The 14,077-nt window shown below is 38.1% G+C and overlaps 1 protein-coding gene across 1 annotated transcript; it reads left to right on the forward strand.

Annotated features, from left to right (window-relative positions):
- The first annotated feature begins 2,554 nt into the window (after nt 1–2,554).
- Nucleotides 2,555–12,487, forward strand: LOC116244933 (1,4-alpha-glucan-branching enzyme-like). Its single transcript, XM_031616727.1, is given in 9 exon segments — nt 2,555–2,662; nt 3,126–3,337; nt 3,578–3,705; nt 6,255–6,476; nt 7,915–7,989; nt 9,495–9,583; nt 10,856–12,338; nt 12,341–12,387; nt 12,389–12,487. Coding segments are annotated over 9 exon segments (2,463 nt in total).
- Nucleotides 12,488–14,077: the final 1,590 nt, after the last annotated feature.

Below are 14,077 nucleotides of genomic sequence, written 5' to 3' on the forward strand. Positions count from 1 at the left end.
GATCGATACTTTCGCTGAATAATCAATAGTTCGGCTTGGTTCGATCCTCTTCAGTCCTCATCTATAGCGTATAGCTATCTGCCATCACAAGAGTGATTGAACTTGGCTTCGAAATCGACCAAGTTGGCTATCTTCCCAAAAATGACGCATTTTATGCTTATTAGATAATAGAGAGACAAGTCATATCCTTCACCAATGACTCCTCACCCATCGTCAAGGTTCTTTATAATTTCAATGAAAACAAAGTCAATAATCAGTTCGAATGGGCGCCCTGGATACTAGCATTCCAACAGTCATAGACAGTTGCACTGGTGAGGAAACTATATGGATAAAGCTTGATAGTTTTGTTTAAAGCCACTCCATAGTTTGAAAAGATATGGGAGTTTAAGTGCAACGAATCAAGCATAGCAAAGATGGATGAAAACCACTATTTAGTCAATTTCGATGAGACAAATAATAAATTTTGCGTTAGGTTTGTGGTCTACAACTATGCTGAGAAAGAAAAGACTCAGTATAAGATTGAGAACGTCGAACCAAATCTATGCAAGAGTGTGAAACTTTATGAGAAAATTGCATAAAGAAACGATAAGAATAAAGGAAAAGTGTGGCTGAAGACAGTTATTGGAGTCAATTATAAGATCAATGGAAGTGGCATATTGCTGGTCAACTTATTGGAAGGTAGTAACAACCATTACGAACTCATTGCAGCCATCACTAACAGAACAGCAGAAATCAACTCAATATTGAATGCAAACAGCCAAGATCGAAGCATTCGGGTACTTTAGTTTCGGTATGTCCCGTAAAAAAAGTATACAGGCCATTTCTTCACGAATTATCAATGGAGTGAACTCTAAAACGACCTCATCATAACTGATGACAGAGAAATTGAGTCTTCTTCCTAAGATTGCAACTATAACTTTGGGTCGAAGAGGCTGGTGACCATGAGCAATATTTTCAAGAAATAACAAATTAGCTCACTCTCAAATATAAATCACAAGCTAAAAGTGGATCAGTATAAAGTCATCAACAAAAAGGTTGCCTACATTCATCTACTGTAAAAATATATACCTGATGCTGGTGAAAGTTTCATGAATGAAGTTGTGCAGCTATTGTGATATATTTTGTATTTATTGTTATATATTTATTGTAAAGGACGCATAATAATCAAAGTTAATACTAAGTTGAGAATAAATATCATTTTAACAAGATTATTTTAGATAATTTGAATTTATCAAGCCAAATCTCCAAAAACAATCATACAATATGAAAGCCTACTAAGCATTAATTTTTCTCAAATGCCTAAATCTCTGATGCAACCTTTCTTCTATCCTTTTGCTATATAAATATGACTGACTCATGATTTTAATTTTTTTTATTCAGCGTGGATTCTTTATTTTATCGCATTATTAATTGCACATTGATAACTAGAATGGGCGTGGCACTCTACAGGGCAGATTTTTTATATCCCAGCAAAAAGAAGAGGGAGGAAGCACTGTTCTAGCACGAGCATGTAGGACCATACTTGAATAGTCACAATGACCCCCCTCCCACAAAAGATGAGGCACCGAAATAGATATAAAAAACATAAAAAATAGAAGAGATTCCAAGAAGAAAAGAAGACCTTGCGTACAGGAGCAACTTTGATGACTATTCTGAAACCAGCTAAGTCGTATATAGGGAGCCTTCTTAGAGATCAAACAGAAGCTAAAGAGTAGAATTGTAAAAGAAGATAATCCTATTGCCTGCATCATAAAACGGGCCAATAGTGTTAAGCTTTCACAAAACCGTTGACGAAGATTTAAAAGTAAAATCATTCGCATCCGTAAAGAGTAATCTTCTAACATCCAGAAAATCTTCAGAGATCAGTTTGAACTCGCATGAAAGCAAAACTATCCTCGTCAAGCAGGCCCTACAACCAAGCATTCGATAAATTTTGGCAGATACGCCTATGAAGGGATAATGTTCGAAGCTGATGGAAAGGGGCAAGTAGGCATGGCGTTTGCAAAACTACTAAAAATGCATTGGCTATCTGCAGAAAGGCCTTGAGATGTGTCACTTGGAGCATCCTTTGAACTACTTCTAGAAGGGAATTTATCACAAAAGGCTTGGCATGAACTATAGAATGCTTTTTAATGATTAAAAAGCTATCGAACATCTAGAAGAAGCATTGAAATACTTTGAAATGGAGATATAGCCAGAGATTGTCTAAATTGCTGCAGTTTTGAACAATATAGGTGTCATCTACCAAGAGTAGAACAAACTAGATAAAGCTCTAGAAAATTTTGGAAAATCATTAGAATTAAAACGACAATTTTTACCATAAAACCATCAATAAATAGCTATGAGGCTTTGCAATATCGGCCTGATCCAATGGAGCATTGGAGAACATAAGAAGTCAGTTGATAGCTATGCCTAGGCCCTCCACATCAACAAGATCGTATACGGTAACTATCACCATTAGGTGGCTAAAAATTACTACAATTTGTCTCTCTGTTTATTCGGAATCGAATAATACGGGCTTTGGCTGGATTACCACTACGAAAGTTTGCGAATCATGAAGAAACTTAACCTCACGCAGGCTTCAGATTACAAGATATGGATGAACTGCTTCAAGGTCAGGTTCAGAGAATTCCTCGCGCACCAGAAACACAAGCAGGAACTGGTAATCAAATCCTTAGGAATGATGACTTTAATTTTGGACAAAGATGATCAGATCTAATTCTTGACTGCGATCAAAGAGGACCTTGAAAATGTATGATCATTTTTTACCAATCTCCATATTAATCATAATAATCTCTAAATGCGATTTGGGTTAATCTAACATATTCTTTTATATGTTTGTATCGAAGTAATAACTTAACACCGCCCTTGGCACCTTCAAGTAGAAGAAATAAAAAGATTATTATGAGGGTATGTGCAAGATTTTCAAGCCGATGAACGTTCCTTCCTCTGGAGATTGGCTCTACAGCCACAAATAAGTTCACCAGGCATATGCCAACTACAAGCTTCCTTACTACAACCAGGTGACTCCCGAAAGGAAGACCATCTATCTGCAATAGTTCGGAGAATTCAACCAAGCCTTCATAAAAGAGCTCTGCAGGTTTTGCTAACTCTTCTATCCGAAGCTGACAGTGAAGTGCCTCCCTGTCCTGAAATTTGAAACGGAACTTAGTGAGATTAAGAAGCGGAAAAATTGCTATGGTGATCAGTTCCTCGCCCAGGATATCCTGGCATATATGGAGAAGAGAGTGCCAAAGGATGCGTACTGTGTGATGGGGATCACTCTGAAGGACATATACCCTGGTGATAGCTGGAACTTCGTATATGGGTGGGCCAAGTACAAGGCAAGAGTGGGAATTTTTTCGTTCCTCAGATGGGATGATGAATTCGCTGGAGGATAGACCAAATAGATAGATTGGGATTTGATATTGTATCCTTCGATGAGAACGATGGTTCACGAAATCGGCCATATGTTTGGCATAACTCACTGTGTTTACTATCGTTGCTTAATGAATGGATTCAATCACATCGAAGAGAACTATCTAAACCCACTCTAATTCTGCCCGATTTGCTTCAGAAAGATCATCACCAACATCGGTTTCGACAAGGCTGAAAGATACAAGGCGCTTATTGATTACTGCAAGAAGTCAACACTGAAACAGCTGAAGAAGGATGAACTTTTTTACGAGGAACTGCTATCTCTCAGTGCGAAAAATACAGAAAATAAATTTGTCCAATCTCCTGTGGTGAAAATACCATCTAGGCAACCGCTAAAGAAACCCCAAGTGGATTCAAAAAACAGAGGAAAAAGCTTGCAAGTAGGAGTCCGTCGCAGATGATCAATCTGATATATCCAGCCTTATCTCTATAACTTATTAATATCAGCTGTTCACAAATGGCAAATTGTCATTCCGCTCCTCATAAATCGGCCACATAGCAATAGGGCAAGAATAGGCATCGAGCGCTATCTTTAAGATCTCGGATGCTGGGCACTAGGGAGAGTCGGCGATTATCGAATTGTAATTGAAAGGTAACTAAGCAATCAAGAATAAAGATAGTAAGCAATAGTCAAAGATTCAAGGACTATCAGCAGCTGACATCCTCCTGTTTTATATCAACTCCCAACTGAACTACACCATGTATGAACACTAGTTTTATCCAAACATCGTTCTTTATTACGAGCATGCAAATAAAAAAATTGAAGAAAATCCAGAGCATGAAGCCAAGATCAACAAGAAGGAACCGGAACTTAAAAAATCGTCAATTCTCGAGAAAAATGCAAACACCAATTTTTTTCCTTATAATTGTCTGGGCCTCATTACTGGAATTAGGGAACTTAATGGATAAAGATAGGAAACAGTGGGTACTGGATGCCTTGTAGCTCCCAATTTAGTATTGACTTCGGCATCTCTTGTGGTGGAGGCAGAAACTGGCCTTCCATTAAAATAGCTTAAATTTTTGCCTAAATTCTCAGGGAAAATCAAATCTGCGCCTATGGAAAGTTTTTAAGTGATTGATTTAAAAATTCCAGCTAAATTTTTAAAGAGTCTGAAGCAGAAAAATCACGATGCTAATGAAGATTATGCACTGTTGCTCATAAGTAAACCGATTGAGAGAGAGAAATACATTGGAATCGGGTATGATATTGACAACTATTGCAACGCTCAGCTCTTTGGATACTCGGTAGGATAAATTTAACTAAAACTTGAGTAAAATTACTTTAAGCAAGTGGAGATGAAAGGAAAGATCTTCAAGCTAAGTCAATAAACATTTCAACATGATATTAATACTAAAATAACTTGTGGAGGAGCACCCATCATTGTTGAGTATATAGAAGGTTTCATCTTCATTGTGGGAATTAATAACAATTCATCCAGTAATATTGCCTGCAGGATGACATAATCGAAAGTAAAGATCTTATAAAAATGGGCCAAACAATTAACCAAATCATAATTCGCAATAAAAACTGTTAAGATGGCAAATGCTGGTATCAACAAGGCGTAAGTTCCTAAAGGATTTGTTTCCTTGATTGATCAGATAGCATAAATGCAGCAAAAAGTGGACTAATACAGATAGTTGGGAGATTCAGATCAGCTGAGATTTTATTTGGGAAAACTTGGATAATTATGCTGGAAGAATGGCGAATTCAATAGAAGCATCATTTATTTGGAGGAAGGCTTAAAGGTATGCAATAATCTTCATAAGCCATAGTCCATTTAATCTGCCTTTTTCTACAGTAATTTAGGCCTTAACTATGATAAATTGAAGCAGTACGAGAGAGCATTTAGAAATTTCGAAACAGCTTTAAGAATAAACCGAAAGTATAAAGGTGAAAATAGCCATGGTGTGGCAACTGCCTACAATAACATTGGAAACACTTTCAAAAGAAAGGGTAGGTATGAGAAAGCTTTGGAGTATTATTGTAAATCTCTAAGGATAAAGATAAAGTTATTTGGGGCAAGAAGTGAAGGAGTAGCAGCATCTTTGAGTAACATTGCGCTCTTATAATGGGAAAAGAAGAACTACAGTGAAGCAATTAAAAAATATAAATAAACTTTGGACATTTATCGGGAAATATATGGCCCATCTCACTACTAGATTTCAAGAACGTTGTACAACTTGGCTCTGTGTTATTACGACACGAAAGAATATGATATATGGCTTTAGAAGCATTGTGAAAGTTTGAGCATTATGCAATAGCTAAAAATGAGGCAGCATCCGAGTTACAATAAAAGACGGTCAATTTTCCTATCTAATTTGGCCGAAATTACCAATAACAGCAATTGCAAGAGTGAGTTTATCCTGAAAGCTTTAAAGACTCTAACTTTATTATTTAAGAGCGGGTAAGATGGAGGAATGATTTAACGCTTACACAAAAAAATAGAAACAGGATTTTGAATCATTAACAATCAGATTGTCTAATAGAACACAAATGATATCAATTATCTATAATCCTTAAACTGATTTGCGTGAAAATCGATTCAAAATTAAAAATAAACATTTCTGATCCATCATTTAAAATGAGATATAATCCTTGATCTTTATTACAATTTTAATTATCAATGGATAAGGAAAAGAGCAAGGACTCAACTTTCAAGAGCATTCTTTTGAATCTCCTTCTTGTTGCCGCCATCGGAAGTAAATTTTCTTCGATTCAGCCGCGGTTTACATCCTAAAATTCACCCACTCTTGTGATTGCTTCAACAAACTCCTTTTCTGTGACCTTTCAACTTTGGACTTGGCAACTGAAGCAGCAAAATGGACCATTCTCCGTGCCCTTCTCGCAAGAATCGGCCTCTTCCTATTCATTCACGCCATCATTATCATGCACATCAGGATCTTCAAAAAGAAATCTAGCCCCGCTACAGAGGAAGATCCTACCGAGATTAAGGTCCTCAACAGAATCATCACCAACACTATCGAACAATCAATCATTTTTGTTGGTCTATATGCCTTCTTCCTCTTCGATAAGTCAGGTAGATTTATTGGTATTTAGGTGATAGGTTTACTAGCTCTGAGCTTATGGTCTTCGCTTCTTGGTTCCTTGTTGCTCGCATCGTCTTCTCCGTTGGCTATCTTTTGGGATCCCTAGTCGGTGTTTCAACTTTGAGAGCTTTCGGTTTTGCCTTGAACGTCGGAACCATTTTGTTATTGATCGAAATCAACTTCCTAAAATGGAACTACTTGACTGGCTTCTTTTTCGCAAAATGATTGCAACGAACATTAAATTTGCTTATTTTTTTATAAAATCCTCACCTTTACGTTTTGGATTCGAGATACGTATTTAGATATATCATTTGGGTAATGTAAGCTCCAGCTTCTAATAATTCCACCATCAAGATTCACTTCGGTGACAAAGGACACAAAAGCGCCGCCTCTCCTCTTCACCTTTCGTTGGTCTTGGACTTTTTCTCGCAAGAGGTACATTGGCTATCACATAGTAAAAAGATATCAGGGCAACCCTCGAGAGCAGTCTCAATACTACTATCCCTCCCACTGCCATAGTCTTTTAGCTATTCGTTGCAAGCAATAGTAAGTAAATCGCTGACAGATTGAATAACTCCGAGATCATAAAGGATATCAATCAAAACTCCCCATCTCAGGTCGGCTACTTCGCCTTTGAGGATAGACTGTATGCCATCATTAATTCTTTCTTCGAGATCCCCGAGGATGATTTTGCGGTTGCCAAGCTATAGGCCTTGGATGAAACCCAGGAAATCCATCTCAATATCTCATCCCATAATGATCTTGCCAGAATTGCTGAGCTTTTGAAATAGAAAGGAGCGATTGGCTTGCTTGATTCCCTTGAGATTAACTTTGAATTCGCAAAGACAAAGTTGACTGAAACTGCCCTCATCAGTATCCTGGAAAGAATGGGCTTCACTGGAGCTCAAATTCTCAAATCTTTCAGAAAGATTAACTTCTAATTCAACGGAGCCAGCTCAAGTATCCTAAATGAGTTCCCTAAAGTCTCATTCAAGCCTATCCAGCCCCTGCCTAAGAACGACATCTCTTCCATTTTCGCCGATGCCAAGATCATAGAGGTAAAATTTCAATAACATAGGCTCGTCTGTATTTGCTTAACAAGGCTCTTTTCTTGCGAGGAAAGCTATAAGTAAACGGATTGGCTGCACTCCTATCAGCTCTTTACATATGATTGTGATCAAATCATTCTGTATGAAATCTATTGAGTATTCATCATCTGATAATGGGTCAAAGCTTAATCGGATCTGTAAGAATTATTATATAAATCAAGTATGGATTACGAGCTGATTTAGAGAAGATACACCTATCGAGAGCAAGACCCTTAATACAAGGGATAAGGCCTTGACAAGTAACTTGCAAGTGGCCCCGTAGAACAAAGAAAATGCCGAGATTGCTTTTGCTGTCTACTCTATATTGCCTTTTGGGTAGCAACCATCGTCATAGCCATGTACGCATTCGCAAATGGCAATCCGGAGCTGTTAGCCGCTCCATTCGACTCAACAGGTAATATTCATTTAAGAGAGGTCTCCAATGCGGATATGGACAGTATGCAGACTATCCATATGCTTACTATAGTCAATTGAATTACACCAAGTTTGGATGCGTGAAAGATTGTCCATCATCAAGCAGCGATGTGTTTCAGACCATGCTTGGAGGCAAACCATATGGGAATAATGTGTTTCCAGCTTATAAGACTATTCAAATAGTGACCTTGTGCTATCCTATTTCCTAAGATATCAATAAATACATCGTTACAGGTCTGACCTTCTTTGATCAGTTCATTAGCGATCTAGGATCCTCTTGGAAGATCTCACTAATCTCGCTTTTTACGGCACTGCTTTTATCGATAATTTTGCTACTGTTTATACGGGCATGTGGACAATGCATAGTCATTTCGATAATTATCCTCTACCTTGCTTTACTGATAGGGCTTGGATTCGGATGCATGATTGCTTCAAAGGATGGCATTGGAATCTAGGGATATGAATAAGGGACTAATCCTGAGGCATTATAAGCAGCTGCTTACATCTGCTGGGTCATAGCTGGTTTTTCTTTTCTTGCTATTTGCTGCAGTTTAAAGAAATTAAAAGTCGCAGCAGCTATCATTAAGGCTGCAGCTGAGTTCACAAGGCAATAATGCAAGATCATTATTGTCCCCTTCCTTATGTTCATATCGATTGTAATTTTTCTTCGATTCAGGCTATTTTCTTTGTATTTTGGAGCTATTCATCAATCTACATTTTCAGTTGCGGATAAGTGAAGCAATGCAACAAATCTCCTTACGCCTGTATTGATTGGGAGGTTGGAGTTAAACGAAGTTTGGGATTCTTCATATTCGGCTTATTCTGGTAGCTTTTATACGATTTAGGAATTGCTAAGTTGCTATATCGATCTGCCAGTTTGTGATTGCCTCAACTGCAGCTTATTGGTATTTTTCTCATTTGGGAAACGCTACATTCCCACTAATCAAAAGTTTCTGCCGTGCTTTGACATACCAACTTGGTTCCATAGTCTTCGGATCCTTAATTTTATGCATAGTTTGGATGCTGCAAATCATCTTATAGATACTTCACAGAGCAACCAAAAATCAAACAGTTTCAAGCAGTCCAGCCAACAACGTCTGTGCTGATTATTGCGTTAGATGTGCCACTTGTATGCTTGCCTGTTTTGAAAGGTTTATTAGGTTTGTGACCAAGAATGCCTTTCTGATGATGGCTATCAGTGGAGAAGGATTCTGCACATCTGCTCATCAAGCCTTTTACCTTGCTGTTAGAACTGCTGGATAGTATTCAATCACTCATGGTGTTGGTCATGTTATGATGTTTTTCGGCAAGCTTCTCGTATCTGTTGGTGTTACATTCTTTGCCTATCTGCTCGCTACAGGTCTGGTAGAATTCTAATAAACTCTTTACTCTCCTTTGACTCCAGTTATGGTACATTTAATATAATTTAGATGGCCTTCATCATCAGTTACGTGATTGCATCATTCTTCATGGATGTCTTTGCAGTTGCATCTGACACTTTCCTCCTTTGTTATGCTCTGGAGATGGATATTTTGCGTGGAATTTCGTATGCTTGCCCTCAAGACCTAAAGGAAGTCTTAGACGCTCGTAGAAGATGATAGTTTTTACGATTAATAGTATACATTTCAATCATATTATACATACTAATCTTTAATAGTCACAAGCAAATGATTCCCAGCATGAAGGCTAAGAGTAATAAATAAATTTATCAAATCCTTTTTGGAGTTACAACTAATTACATCCAAGCATAATAAAATCTTGAATGCTATCCTAAAGCTCATTCCGGTCGACAAGAGGAGAAAATATCTCTATTATTCGAGTCTAACGGCGCCCTATATCATAAAATCAAAGAAGAAAAATGGCTCCTTCTGTTGTCCATTTATCTTCTTTTATTCAATCAGCAAAGAAAAAATAGGTTAACCAATCATTACTGGAGTTCACAAGAAGATTGTCATTTCAAGAAACATACACAGAAACATTCCTTACTGCGAGGCCGATGAAAGCAAAGGAAACCGTTACGTTATTGAACCTGTAAAAGCTTGAAAAAGATGCTAACTAAAGGCTAATTAAGAAAAAGAAATATGATGATCAAATATTCTTAAGTGAATTGACTGATCAAGAGCCATTTGTTTCGCCTAAAAAGGAAGCACAAATGTTATCTTAGTAGAAAGATTTGCTAAGGTCCAAGAGGAAGAACTATGTGATGCGTAAACTCTAGTTCAAAAGCTTTCTCAAGCGGCAATAAATGGCTAAAACTGCTCCTTTGATTCCAAAATAGGAGCCAAAGTAAGTTCAGTATGAGAATTAAAAGGCTAAGCAAGAATTATGCAAATTTAACATACGAAATTATTCTTGTGATGTCATTAAAACTCGGAAAAACCGTCATTTTATGATAAAAGAGCAGCCCAGCAACTATCAAAGGAATTGAAGACAAAAAAATAGCAACTGTATGATTATGTATGAGTAGAATAAGCATTTTGGGATTATTAACATACAAAGATTTGTCATTGAATTTAGCCTATAATAAATAATGGAAATCAAACAACATCTCCAAATCATCAAAGACGACCCTTATCTTCAACCCTACTAGGTATTTTTCCCTTAATAAAGGACTACTTCCTCAGAATCCGAAGCTTAATCGATCAACGCATATCGCAGTTTCAAGCTGAAAATGGCCTAGATTATGTTTCTCAAAGCTACAAGAGATACGGTGTGCACAAAGAAGGAAATTTTTACGTATACAGGTAGTGGGCGCCTTAGGCCCAATCCATCTCCATTTTCGGAGAGTTTAATCAGTGGAAAAGAGGCGAGTATGTATGCACTAAGGTAAACTATCCTTTATTTAGAATGAGTTTGGACTCTGGACGTGCGAAATCGACATTCCCATTCCCAACCTATCTGCATTAAAAGTGGAGGTGAGGATAAAGGACGGAAGCATTGTGGATAGGATCCCAGCCTGGATCAATTTCACCAGGCAGAATAAGGACCATACCTTCGATGGAGTGTATGTAGACTTAGGAGCTTATCAGTGGAACAATGCAAAACCTGAATGGGAGAATACAAGCGTGAAGGTTTACGAGTGCCATATCGGTATGTCAGGCATTGAATAAAAAGTGCACTCTTTTACCTATTTTCGAGAAAATGTGCTTCCTAAAATTAGAAACCTCGGATACAATGTCATCCAAATTATGGGTGTCATCGAGCATCCCTACTACGGATCGTTTGGTTATCATTGCACTAATTATTTCAGCGTTTCTTCCAGATTCGGAACACCGAATGATTTCAAAATGCTTGTTGATGAGGCACACGGAATGGGAATCAAGATTATCATCGATTTGGTTCACTCACATGCCGCCAAGAATGTCCTTTAGGGTATTAATATGTGGGATGGAACTGATTATCAATATTTCCATGGAGGAGAGAAGGGCAACCATCCACTTTGGGACAGTAGGGTCTTTGATTACTCTAAGTATGAGGTTCTTCGCTTCCTTCTTTCTAATATTAGGTTCTGGCTTGAGGAATACAACGCTGACGGCTTCAGGTTTGATGGAGTTACGTCAATGCTCTATGAACATCACGGTAAAAACTATGGATTTACCGGCAACTATAACGAATACTTTAATCACATGCTCGATGTCGATGCACTCGCCTACCTAGCCATCGCTAACCAACTCGCACGCACAATCTATCCTCAAGTCATTCTCATCGCAGAGGATGTATCTGGATTTCCAGGTTTGTGCAGGTCGATTGAGGAAGGAGGGATTGGCTTTGGGTTCAGGCTGGCGATGGCTGTTCCTGATATGTGGATCAAGCTTCTCAAGGAGAAAGTGGATGAAGATTGGAAGGTCGGGGAAATAGCTTTTCAACTGACCAACAGGAGATACAAAGAGCCTTGCATCGCATATGCTGAAAGTCATGACCAAGCTCTAGTTGGTGACAAGACCATCTCTATGTGGCTCTTTGATTCAGAGATTTACGACAATATGAGCGTCTTTAGCCAATAAACGCCAAGAGTGTTCAGAGGCATGGCTCTACATAAAATGATCCGCCTCATTTCCTTCAGTCTTGGCAACCAAGGTTTCCTCACTTTCATGGGCAACGAGTTTGGCCACCCTTAGTGGATTGACTTCCCGAGGGAGGGAAACAACTGGAGTTATCACCATTGCCGCAGGAGATGGGATCTCTCCGAACGAACAGACCTCAGATATCATTTCCTGCTCAATTTCGACAGATTAATGATCGCGCTGGACACCAGATTCAACATTTTGGCAAGTGATTACCAGTATGTGCGTAGCCAGCATGAGTCTGACCAAGTCTTGGTTTATGAGAGAGGGATTTGCTGTTTGTGTTCAACTGGAATCCCAACAAAAGTTTTCAGAGTACGATATCTATACCAAACTAAGCAAGACTGCCCAAGTTGTCTAAGCACAGACGATGAGGAAACTGGAGGCCATAGCAGAGTCACCATCAACATATAATGTGACAAAATCGATGAGTTTGTTGGCAAATTTACTCTGTATGTGCCATCACGCTGTGCCATTGTGTTCCATCTGACAAAATGATCATTAGATATTCCTTGCTTCATTAATAAACATAATTATGGATAAAGAAATGAATTCAGATCATTAATCTAAAGAAAACTTCTTATTGCGACTATACTCCATACGAAATTTCTTTCATTACGACTTCAATTTTATCTTACTTCTCTTATGCAAGCAACAGAGTTGTTGATTTTGTTCTCCCTTAGGTGTTCAGTCTCTCACTCCAATACGGCTCAACAAAGATAGTTGCATACTCATCAGGAAGGTCATTGAATTTATTTTTATTTTGCATTAAAGAGGCCATCTCCATTAGTAATTACGATTCACTTAGATTATCTATTTTATTCAAAATTGATTGAAAAGCTTTTGAGCCATATTATGTCTTTTGCCAAGGCTATTTTAAGCTTGAATTGCTTAGTCCATAGCACAGATTTTTGACAACTGAACCGGATTCTATTACTTCGATTAGCTAAAAATGTAGTACATGCTAGCTGTTCTTAAATTGCAGATAACCAAGTTGAAAGGAGAGTAGAGTTGGCATCTCTTCGAAAGCTCTTTGATTTCTTTCAGCACAATCTAATCAGTCTGATTTCTCATGTTTTATGGTATAAATGACGTCACTAGGAATCGGCTTACCAACTCTCCTCTTGAAATTCCTTGTCTCGAGTAAGGAGAAGGCACTATGAAGTTGGTTAGAAACACTAAGAGGCCGGTTTATTGTTGATTCCCAGCCAAGTCCCTCCTGACTGTGCATCCCTTCCTCCATAATGTTGGGATCTTCATGAAATGGCGCCAGCTTTAGAGTCTATCGTTCAGTTTTTTCTTCCCGATTAAAAGCGAGGGCCATTTTTAATGAGCTTTTTCCTTGTGGACAGGAGCAAAAGAAAGTGATGCACATGTTTTTATTAACAATTGCTATGACGTCGAAAATAATCTACTTAATTATGACATAATCATAATAAGAATTTGATAAATTCTGAAAAAGTCCTTCAACTGTATACGATTGGACTATATCACATTCTTGTCCTCCACTGGGACAGTATCTTACTCTTTCCGACCAATGATATTAAAAATTTCTTCATCTAAGGACTGCTGGAGTCAAGCCCGAGGTCGACAGGGGAAAGATGGTCCTCGTTTAGTTGGTCGAGATCTGCCTTAGCATCAATGAGCCGTCTTGCCGTTTCTTGTTTATTTCAACTCCTACCTAAATCATCGCGCATAAATGCAATGTGGAGAGGTGTGTTTCCGTGGTCATCGGTCATATTGACTAAAATACCGTTTTGCTTCAAAAGGAAATCAATAGATTCTGTATTCTAGGTTCTTGATTAGTGTAAAAATACAGAGCTGCATGATGAAGTGGAGTCAGTCTCTTTTCATCTCTTTGGTTGAGTAAGGTTGGCTCATTTTAAGGATTGTTCTCATCACTTCGATAGCGCCTACTCGAGCAGCACTGTGCATTGGATGAAACAAAGGATAATTTCCCAATAAGTCATCTATTTAAGCAATTATCACCTCTGAGTAAATTGA

The sequence above is a fragment of the Nymphaea colorata genome, unplaced genomic scaffold (genome assembly GCF_008831285.2).
Source record: "Nymphaea colorata isolate Beijing-Zhang1983 unplaced genomic scaffold, ASM883128v2 scaffold0394, whole genome shotgun sequence".
In the NCBI taxonomy this organism is placed as follows: Eukaryota; Viridiplantae; Streptophyta; class Magnoliopsida; order Nymphaeales; family Nymphaeaceae; genus Nymphaea; species Nymphaea colorata.